This window comes from Manis javanica, chromosome 11 (assembly GCF_040802235.1).
Source record: "Manis javanica isolate MJ-LG chromosome 11, MJ_LKY, whole genome shotgun sequence".
Taxonomy (NCBI): Eukaryota; Metazoa; Chordata; class Mammalia; order Pholidota; family Manidae; genus Manis; species Manis javanica.
In genome coordinates this window covers 110,748,080-110,767,051 of record NC_133166.1, presented here as the reverse complement: position 1 = coordinate 110,767,051, position 18,972 = coordinate 110,748,080, and the positions used below count along the sequence as shown (strand labels likewise).

Genomic DNA, 18,972 nt, shown 5'->3' with positions numbered 1-18,972 from the left:
GCAAAACTATCTTCTAATTTCATTATAAAGGAATGAGAGAAATTTTAAGTATTTTCAAAACATGATGAGAATTTGGGTGTGTGCACATGCTTTGTGGGTCATCAGGGCTTGCTCGAGCGTCACCCACATTGGCCTGTCCCGTTGTGATTTGAGCACGTCGCAGGTGACAGCAGCCAGGGCCCTGCCAGGCTGCGGGCCCAGGGGTAAGAGGCGAACAAGGACCCACCCCTCCTGCAGGAGCCCTGGGTGAACAGGGAGACACACAGAGGGTGGTTGAGTTCCCCGGAGCTGCCCCTGGGGCTGGTGTCGTGCCAGTAACAGCACTGGGAGCGCACGAGGGCAGGGTCCCCTTTGCGGGTAAAAGATGGTTTGGGGGTGGGGCAGGCCTCAGGGATCACTGCCTGGGTGTGACAGCAGCCAGAGCTTGACCAGACAGCCCTGGGGTCAGGCTGAGGCATGGAAAGGTGTGCAAGAAATCATGCCACCCCTGAGCCAGGCTCCGCGGAGGAGCCAAGGAAACGGGGCGGGAGAGATTCCTGACCCCCCAGGAGCTGGCTCACGTCTGGGTGAGGAGGGCATAGAGAGGGGCCGGTGCAGGTCAGGGCTGGAATTCCAGGCCCTTCTGGGACATCGGATGCAGTCCTTGGGGCTTAGCATCAACTGCTGGGTCAGTCACGGGGCCAAGGCAGACCCTACGGCTTCAAAGCCAGCCCACCACAGGCAGAGGGGGGACCCCAGGCAAGTCCCTGAACTGCTCTGGGCCTCAAGTCCTGCAGCTCGTAATGAAGGAGGGAGTCCCCCCCAACCCCCGCGTGGTTACGGAGACAGGGCGGAGATGGAGGACACACGTGGCCCATGTGGCCTGTGGCCTCCTTTGGTGTTGAGGTCACTGGTGTGTCATCTCCAGCTGACGCCTCTTTGCCACATCCCTGAGGTAGATGACAGCAAGTCAACGTGTCTCTGAGGGACGTGACATACAGTCAAGTCCCTCTGACCTGCGGCAGTCTGACTGCCCTCTCGGAAGTGCTCTGGGGCCTGGGTGGCCAAGGGAGACCCCACAGCCCTGTCCTCTACCTGCCCAGGAGGGTGGCCCTGGGTCCGCAGGCTCCAGCCTCCGCCTGCTGCCCTCTGCCTGGAATGGCCGAAGTCCCAGGGCCTCTGGTCATTCACCCACCACAGAAGGGGGCTCCCCTTCTGTGCCCTTAACTGTGGGGCTGTATAGAGGAGACACCTGACCTCTTTGGTCCCCACCTGTCATACCAGTAATGTCAGTGCCCCGAAATCCTTGGGGACCCCTCTGCTTCTCGCAGACAAGGGTGCTGTTCAGATGGGACAGGGTCCTCAGGTTTCCTGCCCAGAAGGACTTTTAGAGGGCATTCCACTCGGCTCCCTGTTTGCCATATGGGGAAACTGAGGCCCGGGGGAGACAGGGACTCACAGCCAAGCAGAGGTAGGATCAGGACGCATGCTGACGAGTCTGTCCAGTCCAGCATCCCCTGCCCCCTGCTGTGCAATGTGCTGGAGCTCCAGTGAGACACCTCCCTCTACCTAGACAGGGCCCTCCTGTCTAGGGTTCTGGGCACCTCTGCTTGCTTTGATGGTGTGGAGGTGAAAGTTAGGCCAGCACTGCCCCGGTGAAGAGCATGGGGTTGAATGAGGCCTGGGACCTCTCCGAGCCTCAGTCTTCATGTCTGTAAAGTGCGTGTGAATATACCCACTTCCCGGGGCTGAAGATACAATGAAGTGTGTACCAGGCCAGCAATAGCCTGTGCTGGGTGGGGGTTCAACAGCAGGAAGCCGCAGCAATGACACCAGGGTGAGCCTTACAGCAGCAGTCACTCTGCAGCAGCCCTCGGTGCCCCTCACTCTGCCCACCCAGATTGCTCCTGCCTCAGCTCTGTGCCAGCAGGCAGCCCGCGGACCTGAGCCTCCCTGCCTGCCTGCAGTCCGGGGTTCCCTTCTCCCTGTTCCCCTGCCCTTCAGGGGTGGGTTCCTCCTGGATTTGGGGTTTTCCTGACTGTGGTGCCTAAGAGGCGAACTAAGCTGCCAGCTCAGCCCTGGAAGGAATTCATTTGAAGGTTAAATCAGTCACCAGGCTTAATTAGTTCCTAAAATACAAATCTGCATTAGGACCTGCTAACGAGGTAATGAACCCAGGTGGGGAGCAGCCCAGCGCTCACTCAGCATTGTGAGCACTTCGTTTCCTGGGGCGTCCTGGCACCTGTACAAGTTCTGGTCAGCTAACACCCTGATCTGGAAAGCAGGGGCCTGCCCTGGCACCTGCCCTCACCTCCAGCCTCCTGGGGGGTCGGGGTGGCAGTCCTGGAACTTTGCAGAGGTTGGAGTCTTGTGTTGAAAAGTATTTCCTCAGTGCCTACAGTCCTTCCTAGCCAGGCTGCAGGGACATCCATGGTGCCAGGAGCAGCTGTTTGCCCAGGCCCCTTCTGCTCACAATGTCAGCGGCAACGGCACACCTAGGCCTCCTCGCCCCACGGCTCTCTGCTTTTCTCTGCTTTGGCACAGTCACCATCCCTCTGCTGGGCATGCCTGCTGCCCCTGTACGTGGAGCTTAGGCACTCGCTGCTGGGCACTGCATGTGCACACGGTGGGGGGGAGGCGCACTTCTTTGCTTAATAGCTGACTATGAACCCTGGCTTCTGTCTCCCAAAAAAAGGCAGAGTTGCTCATTTCAGACGGCTTTCCTGATGACGACAAACTCTCGGAAAAGCATATAAAAATAACAACACCTACTTACAGGCTTTGGCAGGAAACAAAAACCAGACATAACCAGAGGGGCTGAGACCCTGGATGGAAGGGGAGTCCATCAGATGGGACCCCCATTAATGAGAGGTACCCTTGATAGAAAGTGAGTGTCACTGGGTCAAGGACTCAGCAGTTGTAGGTCTGGGTCAGAGCTGCCTGAATGGCTGGAAACAGAGGGGGGAGATCCTGGAAGAGAGCCCCCAAATCTGCACACAAACTCCCCTCAAAGTCTGGACTGACTTCTGAACTACTACCATGTGCAAGATAGGAGTCCAGGGTTCCTAGTGGAACCCAGCAGCTGAAAGTTCAGTGACCTGAGGGGAGACTCCAGTCCGTTCCCCACGGGGGAGATGTTACCGAGTCTTGCCTCACCAAAGGGGTTTGCAAACACTTTTCATTTTCTGTGAGAGTCCCAGAAGGACCCTAGAGTCAGGATGTCATCCCAGGGCCAACCAACAGAGATTCACACACACAAAAACAAGACCTAAAGCCTTCACAGGACAGGCTGTTCTTCAGATAATTTTACTCCCTGTTAGAAAAACTCAACACTCTTCAGAAAAAGATAACAGAATCCAGAGGCTCTGCAACACATCAAAGACAGTGGCTGACATAAAACCAAACATTACTAGACATGCAGAGAAGCAGGAAAATGTGATGTGCAATCACAGGAAACCATGACCAACAGGGGTAGACTCACAGACCACCGAGATGTTTAAATGAGCAGACAAGGACCTAATTAACTAGAGCATGTATTTATAAGCCCCTATATTGTGCCAGGTCTGGTATTGTATCCTGAAGATAGGAAAGTGTGTGACCCCTTCTGCTGCCCCATGCCTTCTGGAAGGTTCTGGTAGTGGGGAGGAGGTGCTCATGGTTTAAGGAGTTCCAGAAACAAGACATTTCAGGCAGGGAGAGATGGTAAGCACCAGCCTAGTCAATGCTGACCCAGTCCTGAGAGTGTCACCTGGCAAGTGCAGGCATGGGTTGCTATGTGGCACCTGGGAAGGCTGCCATGGGGGCTGAGGGTGTATCGCTTGAGCAGAGGGGGCTGGGTGGACCCAACGCCGAGTGACTGTGCTCTGAGCCTCAGTTTCCCCAGTGGGCTGTCACTTGGCTCTCAGAAGGGCCGCCCAGGGCGTTCATGCTTCCCTGAAGCTGCAGCCCTGCCCGCTGGCCCCTGCCCTCCGGCCTGGGCGGTTTGCTGGGCCCTTGGTGTCTGCAGGACTCTGGCAGAGGCTGAAGCTGTGTGGAGGGAGAAAGACAAGGGCAGTGTCTGTGGTCTGTGATCCTCCCAGGATGCATCTTGGGGACTCTCGCCCTCTTTATGGTCACCCCCGTTCAGCCCTCCAACCCCTCTCCCTGCCCCCACTCCAACCTTGGTCTTGGACCCAAAGCCTGATTTGCTGTGGCAGGAAGCTGGCGACTGGTACCTGCCAGAGTTCCAGACCATGGCCATCGTCAGCACTGAGCCCAGTGCAGCCGAGTGGGGGGACCCCGACCCCGTGGGGTTCCCGGGGTGCCCGGCACTACCGTTATCCACGAACCTCGATGGACCCTCCAGGGGCAAAGCTTCCCTCAGTGGCCCCGGCTGACGGGAATGTCACAAACGCTGCAGACACCTACATCTTTGTTCAAAGATAACCCCGCATTATTGCCGAGATGCTTTTTTATATCCCATGTTATTTATAAAAGTATGATTCATTTAACAATTATTGTGAGATGGAGAAATGTTGCCTACTAATATTTAAGTTGCAGTTGTCTAAGGCTATGCGGAAAGGAGGCAAGGCCTCCTATTTTGGGTCGGAGGGGGGTGGACAGGCAGAATCCGGTCTAGCCCACACCCGCCCCGGACCCGCCACCTCCCTGCTCCTGGCTCGGCCGAGCTGGACAGCGCGGGCACGCATGCGGCTGCTTTCTCAGCGTTTGGTTTTCGCTTCTGTGAGATAAAGTGGAAGGTATAGCTGGTGGCCCACCGAGACCCTCTCAGCTGTGTTTCCCCCATGGGCCTCCCATCTGATGGGAGGCTGGAGCTGCCTCCAGGGGTTTGTGTTAAGGCAGAAATAGACTCAGGTGTTTCCTCTGTTGATCAGCCCCGTCTCCATCCGGCCACCTCTCCTTGTCTCCCACCGCTAGAAGGTGGGGCCTGAGTCTATCCCTGGGCCACGTGAAAAGAGAGCGGGGGACAGCCATCCTCTGGAATTTCAGGGGCTCAGACACAGTCGCGCCTGGGCCAGCCGGGTTCCATCAGCCGGGGCCTTGGCGGCAAGCAGGAGTCCACTCTGGCTTGTTGGCGCAGGAAAGGATGGTCCTAAAGGGTTCAGGTGGTGCATGGCACACCCAGGGGCCTGAGAGCCAGGCCTGGGAACCGGCAGGCCAGCCTGCTACCCAGCCGCACGTGGGCTGCTCCTTGGAGCTGGCACAGCCCTGACGAGAACTGGACACTCTTCTGGAGCGGTGTCCACACTCACCGGCTCCGATATGTTGCCCCTCCTGGTTTGAAGCATGGCGCCGGGCATCTGTAGCCTGGAGCCCCAGTTGCAGGAAAGCTGAAGGAATGAGTCCTGGGCCTCCTTGCCCACCTGAGCAGGCAGGACTCAGGGTGGGGACTCTGTAGGCACAGCAAGGACTGAGGACACTGCCTGCCTGATGTCCAGAGCACCTGCTTGTGGGGTGTTGTCAGTTTGGCCCCAGAGCCCTGCAGCCAGTCCAGGGCAGCAGGGCCTGGGGCGGAAGTGGGGAAGTTGGCAGGGTGGGGTAGAGAAGTGAGGGGGCTTCCGGCTCCAAGAGGCTTCAGCACAGCCAAGGGGCCAGCCCAGTGTCCCTGGGAAAGTGCCCGAGGCACTCAGAGCCAGAGAGAAGTGAGGCCTTGTCCCTCGCTCTTCATTGGTTGACTCATTCATTCACTCATTCACATCCAGAGCTTTGGGGAGTACCTCCAGTTTTCAGGGTGATGGGTAACTGGGTAGTAAACCTGCCTTCAAGGAGCTGGAAGTTTCCTGTGACCAGGAAATGCCCTGAGGGTTGATCCTGCCATGAGAGCCTGATGAGGGGTCTCTCCAACGATTGGATCAGTCAGGGAGACTTCCTGGAAGAGGCGACACCTTAAAAGATAATGTAAGCACATTCTGAGGGACCTAGAGGGCTTATTACAGATGTGGAGGGCAGGTTGGTGCAGGGAGATTGCCTGGCTGTCTGCTTACAGATTTTTTTTTAAGTTAAATGTATTTAGTGATTGTTACCACTCCAGGTATTGTTACTAATATTGAATGGCTTAATCTTCCCCACCTCCTATGAGGTGGCACCCATTTGACAGCTGAGGAAACCGAGGCCTGGAGAGATGTCATGACTTTGCGGTGGCTGGTCACAGAGCTGGGAAGTGCTGGAGCAGAGACTCAGCCCTGCAAAGTCAGCCCCCGACCCCTTTGTGCTTCAAACATGAGCTCTGGGGACGCAGCCAATGCTGGGAAGGTGTTATTCCCACCTTACATACAGGGAGACTGAGGCCTGGGTGGCTGACCCGCGCATAGCCGCCCAGGGAGGGAAACGTAGACCAGCCCCTAAATCAGACGGCTGGGCCTCATGTCCAGCTCTCTCCCTCGCCGGCATGGCGACAGTGGCTCCGGCGGGTGTGCTTGGTGTCCAGTGTTCCTGAGACCCACCAGTGTGGCAGACTCTCACCAGGCATGTTCATAACACCTGGCGCATCTTCCCTGCCAGGATTTCAGAGCATCTTGAAATGTTCTGACGTGCCAACAGCTTTTTTATATACAAGGAATGAATTATTTTCAGCCTGTTGTCAGGCGGTTGTCAAAAGACGGGGCAAATAAAGAGCTGAGATACAAGCGTTTGGGAGGGCAGGTCAGAGCGAGAGGGTGTCTGGGGGGCGCAGAGGCCAAGGCAGGCCCTGGGGAGCGGAGAAGGGGAGGACTGGCTTCCAGTTGTTCGTTATTCACTGGTGATTTCTGCACTCACTGCTCCTCACCAAGGGGCTGGCACTGTACTTGGGCTGGACGTCACTGAGGCGGTGGCCTAAAGGGCCAGGCTAGGAGGCTGGCAGTATGGGGGTCATTTCGGGGCGACCCTCCTTCTTCCTGGAAACTACTACCTGATTCAGGGGCTCCATCTGATCTTCATTCCTGAATTCTCACCTGTCCATGGACCTCAAACATTCCCAACTCAAAAGATGCTCCCTCGTCCTTCAGGGTGGCTGAGCAGGTGATGAGTCACCGTGTAGCATCCTGACCCCCGTGCCCTGCCACCTGCCTGCCCCGAGCCCAGCTCAGATCAGAAGCTCATCTGATGAAATCCACTTGCAATCCAGCCCCGTCTGTACTCAGCAGGAGTGTGGCCAGCACAGCCTCTGGTGGGGACCGTCAGGCCCTATGCAGGACACTGCACGGGGGCAAAGGGTCTAGGAGTTCCTGGGAGGAACGCACACCCGTCTACAGGCAGCTGGGGCTCTGACATCTCCAGGCCCATGGCCTTACCCGTCCCGTCCACGGACCTGGCACGAGAGCCTAAGTGGGTGCAGCCTGAGGCCCGTCACAGAATAAGCTGTTCCTCAAGTAAGGTGTCTGGGCGCCTGGGGAGAGGTGGACTTTCAAGTTTCCTCTTACATCTTTGCCATAATTTCTATTTTGGACCCATAGCTCTTGGTTTCCTCAACACCCTCGTTTTGGAGACAGTGCTGGTAATTCCTGGGGTTGTGCAGGACACCCACAGTGTGTCTTCTCTCCACCTCTCCAGGCACAGGTCCACACCGGAGCTGTGGTTTGACGTAGAGGGACAGATGTCTGTCACTCCCCAGGGGGCAGAGAGGTGCAGAGAAGCGCAGTGCTCAGTGGCGTGTGGGCTGTGCTCTCTCCTCCCAGAGCCCCGGTGCAGGGGACTGAGGCAGGGGCCCACACCTGGCATTCTCCCACTGAACATGCGTTCTTGCGAACGCCTCTCCTGTCCAGGCAGCCAGGCAGGCCAGCAGGCAGGCCTCAGGCAGAGGGCATGTTCGTAAAACACAATGAGGCAGATAAATACAGGCTGACGTACCAGACGACCGCTGCCCCTGGGTCTCAGGAAAGCACAGGTAGGAACACAGAATGCAAAGTGGCCCCGAGGACCCGGAGGGCTTTGTGTTTATCAGGATAAAGTGTGCCTTTAGTGCCGCAGCTTCTCCACCAAGGTAGTCGAGGCAGGCACGGGCCTGTCCACGGGAAGGGAAGGAAATGCACACACGGGCCCAGAGCCGGTGTCACCTCGCTGTGGGGATGCTGCAGCCTGTGGCTAGTGGTGCAGACCTCTGTGCTCAGGCAGTGAGCTCTCTGCCGTGTGGAGTGTTCCGGGAGAGCGTGCGAGCCAGGGGCGGGAGGCCTTGGATGCATGAGGGAGCGCGGGTTGGAAAAGTGGCCTGCTTATCTGAAGAATTAAAGGTGCCCTGAAAGGAGTACTTTGGCCAAGGTGTGTGTCCGGGGCTCCTCAGGTCCGGTTACGCCCGAAGTCTGGCCTCATTGCCCAGCCCTGCCCCCTGTGCAGTCCGCGAGGGACGCCAGGGATAGTTTCTGCCCTGTTCGCCACTGTGTCCTGTGGGCCTGTGCAGAGCCCGCAGACCACAGGCGGAATGGAGGGCGGGGCCTGGCAGTCTGCCTGGGCGGGTGAGCCCGTTTCCCTGGTCATGGGGCCCCGGGCCTCATCTTGTAAGGCTCCCTTCCCAGACGGGCAGCCAGAGCCCCGTGTTTCCCACTCAGTTCCTGCTTGTGACAGATGCTACGTGTGCGAAGCAGCAGGGACTCAGTGCTGTTTGGGGGTCCCTGGGTCTCCCCAGCACGGGGGAAGGGCTGCCTTCTCAAGTTAGAGGAGAGGCTGGATGTCCACGGTGGTACACAGGGCAGCACTTCTTCCCCGCGGCCCTGCTTCCCCATGCCGGTCATGGTGGGGGCAACACTGGCCCCTGGCGAGGTCACCGCCCCGTCGACCTGGAGGGCACACAGTCTGTTCCACCCCTGACAGCAGGGCAGCAGAGCCAGAGCATAGACTGGCGCGGGAGCCCGGCTGGGGCTGCGGTACCCGTCACGGACAGATGGGGGACTGGGCACCGCCGAGCCTCCCCCGCTCCTGGAGGGTCCCCTGAGCTTCGGCGAGCTCCCTGGGCTCACATGGCAGGGCCCCAGCCTCTGGGGGAGGGGGGGGCTCCTGTGGCTCACCGTCCCTGTGGCATCCTATCCCAACGAGGGCAGGCGGCAGGGCCTTGGCCAGCACAACCCCATGAAGCAGACACAGCCATTCTGAAGACTCCTGTTGAGTCTTCCAGGGGACACAGCCTCAACCTCCCCTAGTGGGAGCAGCGGTGTCCTTGCTCAGGACACAGCGTCTGTGGGAGATGCGTGTGGAAGCTATTGACCTTGCTGCAAATGTCCGAGGACATTAAAGTCTGCCAGCATCGCCAGCCCAGGGACGGGAGCTGTGGCAGACAAGTCGGGTCTTTGATGGCCAGCTGTGCCTGCAGCAGCGTCATGTCCTGGGGCGCATCTCAGAGGGGGCTGGGCCCCGCTCTGCGGGGGCCATCGGGCCATCCAGTGACCAGTGCTGAGCTGACACAGGGCACACGCCGGATGGATGTGCCGTAGTCTCCATACTCACTTCCCTGAGCCCCTGCCGCATGAGGTGTCCAGCCGGCCGTGTGCTCCACGAAGCCCCCCAGGGTCCCCTGCGCCACCTTTTCTGTGGACACAAGCGTGCCGACCACATGGAATTCAACTGCATTGTTCCCCTTCATTTCCTCATACTCGTACGTTTCTCCCACCCCAACACCTTTTTGTGTGTGTGTGTGTGTGTGTGTGTGTGAAATTTCGGAAGCGGTTCTCTTAGCAACCGGAAAAACGCACACTTAATTGGAGCCATGGCAGCAGATGCGCTGGGTGGCAGAGCCCGCTCCCTGGGGCGCTCCAGGAAGACCTCTCCCTCCCTGTGGACACAGCCCCGCTGCACCTGCCGCGGAGTGCCCCTGCTCCCGGCCCTCCTCTGTGGGTGCTCTCCAGACAGAACTTTCTGCATTGGTTTTCCCAGACTTCTGTCGGGGTGGAAATGCTAAAGAAATGTGTGAAGTCACTCTGAAGATGCTCATTTTTGCCAGCTGCATGGAATTGGGGCAAGCCGTAGCTGGGTGGAAATTTAATTCTTTTATCTCTCTTTAAAAAAAAAAAAAAGGATTGGTGGGGGGGGGGTCCTGTTTTCTCCAGGGTATTTACCGTGATGCGCGTGAGCCAGGGAAGTAACTGCTATTTGTGTCTGATTCTTTCAAACGGAAATCTGGGTCATGTGCAGAAACTCCAGGATGCTCTCGCCCAGCTAACGTGGGTCTGGCATGAGGCTTACACAGAACGGGGGTGCCTTATCCCTTTGACTCGCTCACCGCATCTGCTGGCAGACAAACAGCTTTAGAGAAAACTTGGCTTTTTCTTTAAAAATAAAATGAGGAAAGCACGGTGCCTCCTATTTCACCCGAGGCACATTTGAGCAGAGGGGGCTGGAGTACCAGCCCTGAGTTTCCATGAATAACTGGGGCTCAGGCTCGCAAATGCCTCCCCAGCGTCTGCCGGCACCAGGAAGCTTGATTCCCGTTAACCGCCTCCCAGACGCTCTGATCACAAAAGGAGAATAGCGCTGCTCACATGACGGGCACGGGCAGAGGCAGCCGGGTCTGAGAGCGCCCCGGTCTGCGCGCAGTTGGTGCCCAGCTGACAGACGGAATATGGGGTGGGCTTTGTCGCCGGCGTGCCGGGTCTGGCATGCCCAGCTATGCTTGGAGGCATGCAGTGCCCAGATGCCTGCCACTGCTCCCCGGGTCCGAGCCGCCCCAGCGCCGCGGGGCCGGGCAGCGCCCCCCGCCTGCCTCCCACCCGAGAAGGTTATATAATGAGCGGACTGCTGCCAAAGTCGGAGGGAAAATGAAGTCTTTGTTAAATGCCTTCACCAAGAAGGAAGGTAAGGAGACAGCTTAGGGACATGTGCATGGAGACGCGCGGTTTCTTCCTAGCTCTCCAGGGAGAGGAGGGCGCCAGTGCCTCCTGAAATTGCTGGTTGTTCATTCCCGTCGTGAAGGGAATAATTACTTCTGGTGTGTGAGGGGGTTTGTTGTGCTTGGTCTGGAATTTTAACCCACTCGAAGGTGCTGTTTTAATTTATTTTTTAAGTCTTGAGTGCCTGGTGGCTGAATTGCATTCTGCAGTGTGCATCCGTGGTGGCTCTGGGGGGCACGTTAGAAACTAAGTCCTATGGGAAAGAAAGCAACTTTTGACCGTAGTCGTCCACTACCTGGAGGCTGCCGAGCGCTTGCTCAGGAATGAGGGCGGCCAGGACCCACTGCTAGCCACACCGGCGGGGTGGACGCTCTCACGACCACTTCTCGGCTCTCCTGGGCTGTCCCCAGGTTGCAGCTTCGTGGAATGGATGAGAAATGCAGTGTGGCAGACTTTAAAAGTGCATATGCTTTCTGTCATAGCTTGTGTGATTTTTATTGTGGGAAAAAACGTATAAATAAATGCATGTAAGACAGCTAAGAAAATATCCACCCACTTGGAGTTTGCAGATTTGCCCAAGAGAAGGAAACAGTTGGGTGGAATATTAATCATTTTCCAACAGGAAAAGTTATTTTAAATCTTTAGGAGTTATTCTGCGCCCCCCTTCCTCCCCCACCTAAAATCGCCATGTCCACAGTGGCTCCAGTTGGTTTTGTCAGACGGAGAGCTCTCGTTTTATGAAATCAGGTTTATGAAGATGTTAGTTTGGAGGACTTCGGGAGACGATTCCCTGCCAAAGCCATAAAACAAACACGGGGAAAAGATTTCCAATTAAATCGCACAGGAAACTAATTTAATGTGAGCCTTGGTAATTTAGCGAGATAATTTTCATTAGATGTTCACCCTAACGTCACCTGTGCGATTCCATGTGCGCGGCTCGCTTGGGCCTTGGGGCGCAGTGTGTGTGGAGCCCTCCCAGCTCTGGTGTCCCTTAACCTTCCTAAGGCAACTGCCCACGGGAATGTCTGCCCCTCTCCAGTCGCCCACGCAGAGAGCCCTCCCCTGCCTGAGTCTTCGGAATTCATATCAAACACAGCCTTGTCTGTGGTCGTTTGCTTAATGTTTTTAGCCCAAATCCACCCTCTGGTAGTTTGACCTTTGTCATCCATGCTCGCCTGCACATTTCCGTTGGGGGTGTGGAGTCAGGGCGCCCGCGTACTGCCCGCCCTTGATGTCCCCTCTCAGCCCTGGGCAGGGCTCCACCCAAATTCCGTCACTTACGGTCGAGGGCACTCCTAACTCACCCAGATACAGGTCAGCAAAACAGAACCGGCTGCCTCGTCGGGAAGCTGGGAGGCCCGGCGTGGATCCGTGTAGATGAGCATGGGCACGTCCTGGTCTGGGGGCACCCCTCAGAGCTGGGGTTCTCCTCCCTGCAGTTCACATGGGCCCTGGCCTGCCCCCGGTGGGGCAGTGAGGGTGCTCCGGGAGGCTGCTGAGGATGACCCGGCGCCGAGGGGTTCTGTCTGTGGCTGCCCCTCCAGCCGGCCATCTCTGAGTGGGGATGACTCTCTGAGACTGCTGCCGGCCCTTCCCAGGGCTCCGCTTTGTCAGGGGGCCTCAGATCACCCCAACACCGACAGCCCTAAATGATGAGCGTTCTCATTGTGGAGTCTCTGTGGCCTCTTGTCTACTCAGTGGGTGAATGGGTATGTTCTCCCTCGTAACCAGTAAAAAACACAAACTCAGACTTTTCCCCAAAATGAGAATCTTCTAGTGGGTGGGTGAGGCTGTGACTGATTCCCCAGTGGGCTGAGCCCCTCAATTGGCAGCCCCTCTTGCTCTAGAAACAGGTCCGCGCAGGCCCCCAGCCTCCGTCCCGTGGCAGAGCGTGGCCATGTGCCACCCCGACAGGGCGGCTTCCCAGAGGGAACGGGTTGGAGCCGGGGCACACTGCTGCCTCGGAAAGCGTGCTCCCCTCCCCAGCTGTCCTGCCCCCAGCCGGGATTCCAAGTGCATGTCCTCAAGCAGCCTCGTGCCATTTCCGGGCGGCTTCCTGCCATCTCTGCCTTCCCAGGACAGCCCTGCATCCTAGGGAGGCAGTGAAGCAGTGCACTGGGCCACTGCTGTCCCCATGAGCCCTGTCAATGCCACCTCAGTCCCCATGAGCCCTGCCAGTGCCTCCTCGGTCCCCATGAGCCCTGCCAGTGCCACCTCTGTCCCCATGAGCCCTGCCAGCACCACCTGTGCCCCCGTGAGCCCTGCCAGTGCCACCTCTGTCCCCAGTGAGCCCTGCCAGCACCACCTCTGTCCCCATGAGCCCTGCCAGTGCCACTTCTGTCCCCATGAGCCCTGCCAGCACCACCTGTGCCCCTGTGAGCCCTGCCAGTGCCACCTCTGTCCCTAGTGAGCCCTGCCAGCACCACCTCTGTCCCCACAGCCCTGCCAGTGCCACCTCTGTCCCCTGTGAACTCTGCTGTCCAGCAGGGGCGTGGGCCGGTAGCAGGGGGTTGGGGCCATGCCCAGCACCTGTCCTCAGCTTCTGTAAAGTACTTCTCCACAGCCTCTGATCTTGGGCACCCGGGGGCAGTAGATTGCCCAGGACTTTGTCCTGAGCCACCTGTGACGTCTCTTTGGGATGCAGAGATGCCCGTCTCCTAATCGGCTCCCAGAGGCTCTGCGTGGCTCCAGCCTGTGGGCTGACAACCCTGGCCTCAGACAGCACACGCCTGAGAGCTGGGCTGGCTCAGTGCAGAGCGCGCGCACCGTACTGCTGCTGGGATAGCTGTTGGCTGCCACAGGCCCAGAGGCGGCACGCGTCCCTTGCTGCCAGGCGTCCTCAGCAGCTTCCTTCCCTGCAGCTTTGGGGGCTGCTTTTCAAAAGCCTCTTCTTGGAAAGGACACTTTCTGGCTCTGGCTCTGGCCTCGGAGCAGCCCGGGACTGCAGTGTGGATTCCTGGCCTCACGGCCCCCATGGGCAGTGTCCTCGTGCTGAGTCCCTGGGCATGCTGAGCTCGGCAGAGCAAGGCCTTGCCTGTGGTCTGGACCTGGAGAGAAGCCAGGGAGGCATGCCCACCTGCCCCCGTTGCACGCCGCAGGGTCCTGGTTTGGGGAGGGAGGGAGGGGTGTGGTTGGGGCTGAGGCAGACTAATTCTGACCAGACTTGGAGGCCCTGTGAGTGTCCGGGGCAGTTGTGACTAGTCCTACAGAGCTGGGGGCTCACACAGCAGACGTTTATTATCTCCATGTCCTGGAGGCTGGAGGCGGAGACCCAGGGGTGGGCAGGGCCGGCTCCCCTGAGCCTTTCCTGGGCATGTGGATGCAGTCCTCTCCCTGGGTCCTCAGGTGGCCATCCCTGTGTGCGTGTCTGTGTCCTGACCTCTTCTGATGAGGACGCCAGGGCCTCCCTGTGACCTCATTTACCATAATCACCTCTGTAAAGACCCCCACCTCCAAATACAGTCACATTCTGAGGTGCCAGCACATGAACTCCACGGGGACGCATGCAGCCCATGGCAGGGGCCAAGCTCAGGTCGTGGTGAAGTGGACCTGCCTCACTGTGGCTGCCTCAGTGTCCTGACTGTGCTGTGAGATGGGGTGGCTATGCTCACACGTGTCTCCTGGCTGCAGAGGGAGTGGGCGCTGGCCTGGATGGAAAGCAGACCCCGAGTCCCTTCCATCTCAAGCATTAGCTTGAACCCCTTAAAGTGGAGATGTTCTCAGTCTCCACCCACCTGCTTCTGTGTTGGGGTGCATCTGCACACTGCGGGGTCCTGTGTGGGTTTGGCACAGAACTCACACCTGGCCGCGTGGGGTGGTGGTGCACGCGGGCCTGTGTCCTGCCCGGCATGGACAGGGCAAGCACACACTCACCTCCTCTCCCATTCTCTCCAACCCAGTGCCCTTCCGAGAGGCCCCCGTGTACTCCAACCGCAGGCGGCGGCCTCCCAACACACTGGCCGCTCCCCGGGTCCTGCTGCGCTCCAACAGTGACAATAACCTCAATGTCAGCGCTCCCGACTGGGCCACCTGCCCCGCCACCTCCCACCGCAGCCTCTCACCCCAGCTGCTGCAGCAGATGCCCAGCAAGCCCGATGGGGCCATCAGGACCATCGGGAGCTACGTGCCTGGGCCCCGCAGCCGGTCCCCGTCGCTCAACAGGCTGGGTGGCACCGGCGAGGATGGCAAGAGGTCCCAGCAGTCCTGGCACATCGGGTAAGGAGCTACTGGGCGTGGGGGTGCTCCCGTGGGGACCAGTCGTGGGAAGCCCTCCGTGCACGGGGCTCGTGGTTCCTAAAACCCTGGCCTTGCCCTTGGCTGAGCAGAATGCCTTTTTTACTCCCGTCTGGATGCTTTAAAACCAGAGTTCTGCCCCCTGCCTGCTCCGACTGTCCTGAGAGTAGTGAGGGCCCAGGGCCGTTGCCTAAGCACTGTGGCCCAGATGTCTGCTCAGGGCAGGTGCAGGAGGCCGGCTGAGCTTCTTAGGGTGGCTTGAGGCTGCTGCTGGCATTTGGGGACACGTGTCCTTTCCTTGTGGGTCCTAAACTTACTTGAAAGGTGAACACAGGGGGCTATGCCACCAGCCTGCCCCGTGCTGAGTTCTTCCAAATGCCACGTTTCACACAAAGGCACCTTATCTGAAGGTGATGCGCACACACAGAGCAGTGAGAAACCCTGGACCAGACGGGAAAAGCAAGGCTCGGTGCCCAGCCAGGGCACAGAGACCGAGGAGCCCAGCAGCCGAGGAATGGCCTCAGCCGCCCCCGTCGTATCGCCCACAGCTGGTGCACGGAAGGCGTCTTGAGTCTGTGCAGCAGCCCCAGGTGGCAGAACCCCATCCTCCCCCTTTTCTAGATGAGGAGATAAGGCCAGTGTAGCTCAGACTAAGCGTGGACCCCCTCCGTGGGCATCTGACGGTGGGGTCTTGGCCTTCCTGCCCTCCATCTGCTCAGGACACTGTCCCCCTCGTCTCGCTGCGCTTAGACTTTTTCAGGCACAGCTGGGGTTCCCTGGGGGTGGGCTCACTGCCAGGGCCTCCGGGGGTGGGTTTGGAGCTGGGTGGAACCATTGGACCCTCTCAGTTGCCGCTGCGCTCCAGCCCCCTGCGCACTCACGCGGGGCTGTTCGCGTGTCGGCTCACCTTGCCCCTGTCCTGTGAGGCGGGCCCAGTATCCTCCCATTTCACAGATGGCAGGACTGAGCCCTGGGCTCATGATGCCAGCGTGTCGCTGGGGCGGGGCTCTGACCAGGCTCCTGGTCCCCGAATCCTCAACATGGGACTCCCGGGGCTTGTCCTCTCCTGAGGCGGGAGGGCCTCCACGGAGGGCTGCGGACCTGTGTCTTCCTGGCTGGCACTGGTCTGGGGTCAGGTTTGAGTGTCCCCGCTGGTCCACATGTCACCAGATCCCCATCCCACCCCCATCCGTGTTTCCTCCCAGGGCTCGGAACTTGGGTCCCCCAAGCCTGCTGCGGCCCCAGCTAGGATCTGGGGTGGTGGGGAGTGGGAGGGGTCTGCCACGTCCCCACGGCCTGAGGGCTCTGTCCTGCCCGTGCAAGCTTGGGGTGTGTTTGGGCTCGGGCTACAGGCAGAGAGCCCGGTGGGGGGGTCATGCTTCACGTGGCCACAGACGTGGGCTGAGTGCTGTGACCAGCCGCCGCGCCCAAGAGTGCGGGGAGAAGGTGCCGGGGTGACCCGCCCCCCCCCAGCCCGCCTCGGAGCCTCGCCTGCAGACACTTCCCGCTGCGCCTGTTCCTCCACCGGAAGGGATCCGGCTCCTGGCTGTGGTCTAGATTCTCCCTCTGAGTCACCCCCAGGGAGAAGTCCGAGGCGCTAAGAACGGTTTAAAGCTGAATTAAAGAATTCCCCTGAGGCAGCAAATTCCACTTCACACCGTTCACTAGAATTATGACCATAATTTTAAAAAGAGCATGTCCCGGGCTCCCAGCATGAAGTCTAATAAGATACCAAAGGCGTTGTGGCCAGGGACTTGCAGAAGCTGCCAGCAAAATCTTGCTTGTGGAGAGAGAGCGCCGGGGTGCGTGGCACGGCCCCTGCCTGACTGCCCTGGGCTCCTGAGCGGCGGGGTTTCCGGAGCCTGCGGTTGTGTTGGTGAGGTAACTGCAGCCTCCAGTCTGCCCTGAATGCCGGCAGTCAGGACTTCTGGGTGCAGGTGCTCGCCTCCACTGGGTGGGAACACTTACTGAGCACTTTGTGCCTAATCTCTGGTGACTATGAAATGAGGGTCACGGGAAAACCAGCCCCCTTGGGTTGTTCTCGGAATGAATGAGTTCATGGCAGCACCTGGTACACAGCATGTGCACAGTCCAGGGTGGCCCTTAGATGAAGCTGGGATTAGATGATTGCTGGCACTTGGCTGGGCCTGTTCCCTTCGTCACCCAGAACTGTGGGCAGGGTAGCCAACCACCCAGGTTTCCTGGGACCGAGGGGTGCCCCAATGCTGGGCTCTGGGGCAGCCAGCACCCACCCTTGCCAAGTGGCACCCTGACTGCCGGTCCTGCCTCTCTGCCATGGTCCTGGCCTCCTCCCTGCCCATCCGTCCAGAGCCTGCCTGTCCATGCCCATCTGCTTAGGAGCCGCCTCCCCGGCCTATGACAGTGGCTGCACCAGGACAGGAGCCCTTGTCACTGCTTGGGGCATTACCCTAAGGCTCTGGATCCCTGCTGGGGCCTGCCAGGCACCCCAGCTTCCCCCAGGGCACAAGGATAGTGGTGGGCACTTGAGTTGCACGGTAGGCTGTCTGCTTCCCAACTGGGAAATCACAGTCTGGCCTTTCACACCATGCCCGGGCATGGAAATGGCTATACAGGCCACTGGTGCTGGGGGTGCCAGCATGCAGGGACCCTAGCACAGCCCTGGGCCTTTGGGGGCTCAGGAGGTGGCTGAACCCCTCCACTCCGTCTTTGTGTTCACAGCCCAGAGCCCAGCCCCATCTGGGGGCACCCAGCCCCATCTGGGGGCACACAGACCCTGGCCAGCACTATGCCTGGGGAACTCACAAGGAGAATGCGGGCTCCCAGCCTCGGGGTGGCCCAGGGTGCCCCTGGAGCCCGGGAGGTGTGATGAGGACACCCCCCGTGTTATGGGGGGAAAGCCACATGCCCACACATGCCCCCTTCACCAGAGCCCGTCTCCCATCGCCCAAGCAGACCCTATCCATACTGCTTCCAGCTCTGCTTCCGACCCGCTGTGTGACTTTGTACAAACCACTCGACCATTCTGTGCTTTAATCTTCTCATGTAAAACGGCACTAATAGCTTGTGATGAGGATGAACTGGAATGCAATACCTGTCAGGGGTGAGACAGAGTCTGGCTCATAGTCAGCTCCTCAGAGGTGCCTGCTTTTCTCAGCTGTCACTGTCACGGACTTTCTAGAAGGATCCTCTGGCTGCTGCCAGGCAGGCACTGGAAGGGATGGGTGCCGGCATCGGAAAAAAGTCTGGCCTGGGCTAAGTGGCAAGGGAAGTGGAGAGAGACAGAGCGTGCTGGGCACAGAGGGGATTTGCCCCCCAGCTCCCACCCCCACCTTGTCCCGCCTTACCCCCCCTCCCCCCACTGGCCCTAGTGAAGGCCGGCCACTCCATCTCCCCTCTCTCTGGCAGAGCCCATTTCCTAAACTCCTACGTGAGACCCCAGAAACCTGTGAGGGGTGCATCACTGCGGCCAGAACCAGCCTGGGGCCAAACCCTCGGGTGCAGATGGAGAGGGGCCGTGCCTCCCCAGCTAACCAAGTCCCTGCCCGGGTTCCTGCTGCCGCTGGCTCCCCGGCTCCCTCCCCGACCTGGGCCCCCAGGGAGCCCCTGCTCACTAGAGGGCTGGCCCTAGTGCAGGCGGAGAAAGGGGGTCCAGGTACCACAGCGCCATCGCGCCCTGCCTCGGGTATAAAGCTCTGCGCGCGCCTGGGATGGCGCCCTCTAGTGGCGGCCACTGGCATGACTGGCACGTGTTCCTAAGACCCTGCCTAGGAAGGGCTTTTTCTGTGTCCACCTGCCCCATCGCCCACCATCGTGTGGAGAGGAGACGCTGGGGTCCTACCAGGACCCCTCCCAGCGACCCAGGGGGCTGACTGGCTCTCGCCTTGTTTAGACCAGCTCTTGGTATATTTCTGCAAGTCCGGGCAGCGGGCCCTGAGGTCTGCCCTAGCCTCACTGGCACGAGGGAGCCCTGAGTCCCCCACCATCC

The 18,972-nt window shown here is 59.2% G+C and overlaps 1 protein-coding gene across 6 annotated transcripts in view; it reads left to right on the top strand.

Moving 5' to 3' along the window:
• The window catches only part of SHANK2 (SH3 and multiple ankyrin repeat domains 2), a 471,338-nt gene that overhangs the window by 208,336 nt on the left and 244,030 nt on the right, over nt 1–18,972 (top strand). For 5 of the 6 annotated variants that reach the window (XM_073217285.1, XM_073217283.1, XM_073217284.1 and 2 more), the window contains one exon: nt 14,672–14,987. In XM_073217285.1, coding sequence (XP_073073386.1) covers nt 14,672–14,987 — 316 coding nt within the window. Of the gene's footprint in view, nt 1–10,134; nt 10,738–14,671; nt 14,988–18,972 lie in introns of those variants that run through there. The other variant, XM_073217289.1, reaches the window with a different exon arrangement.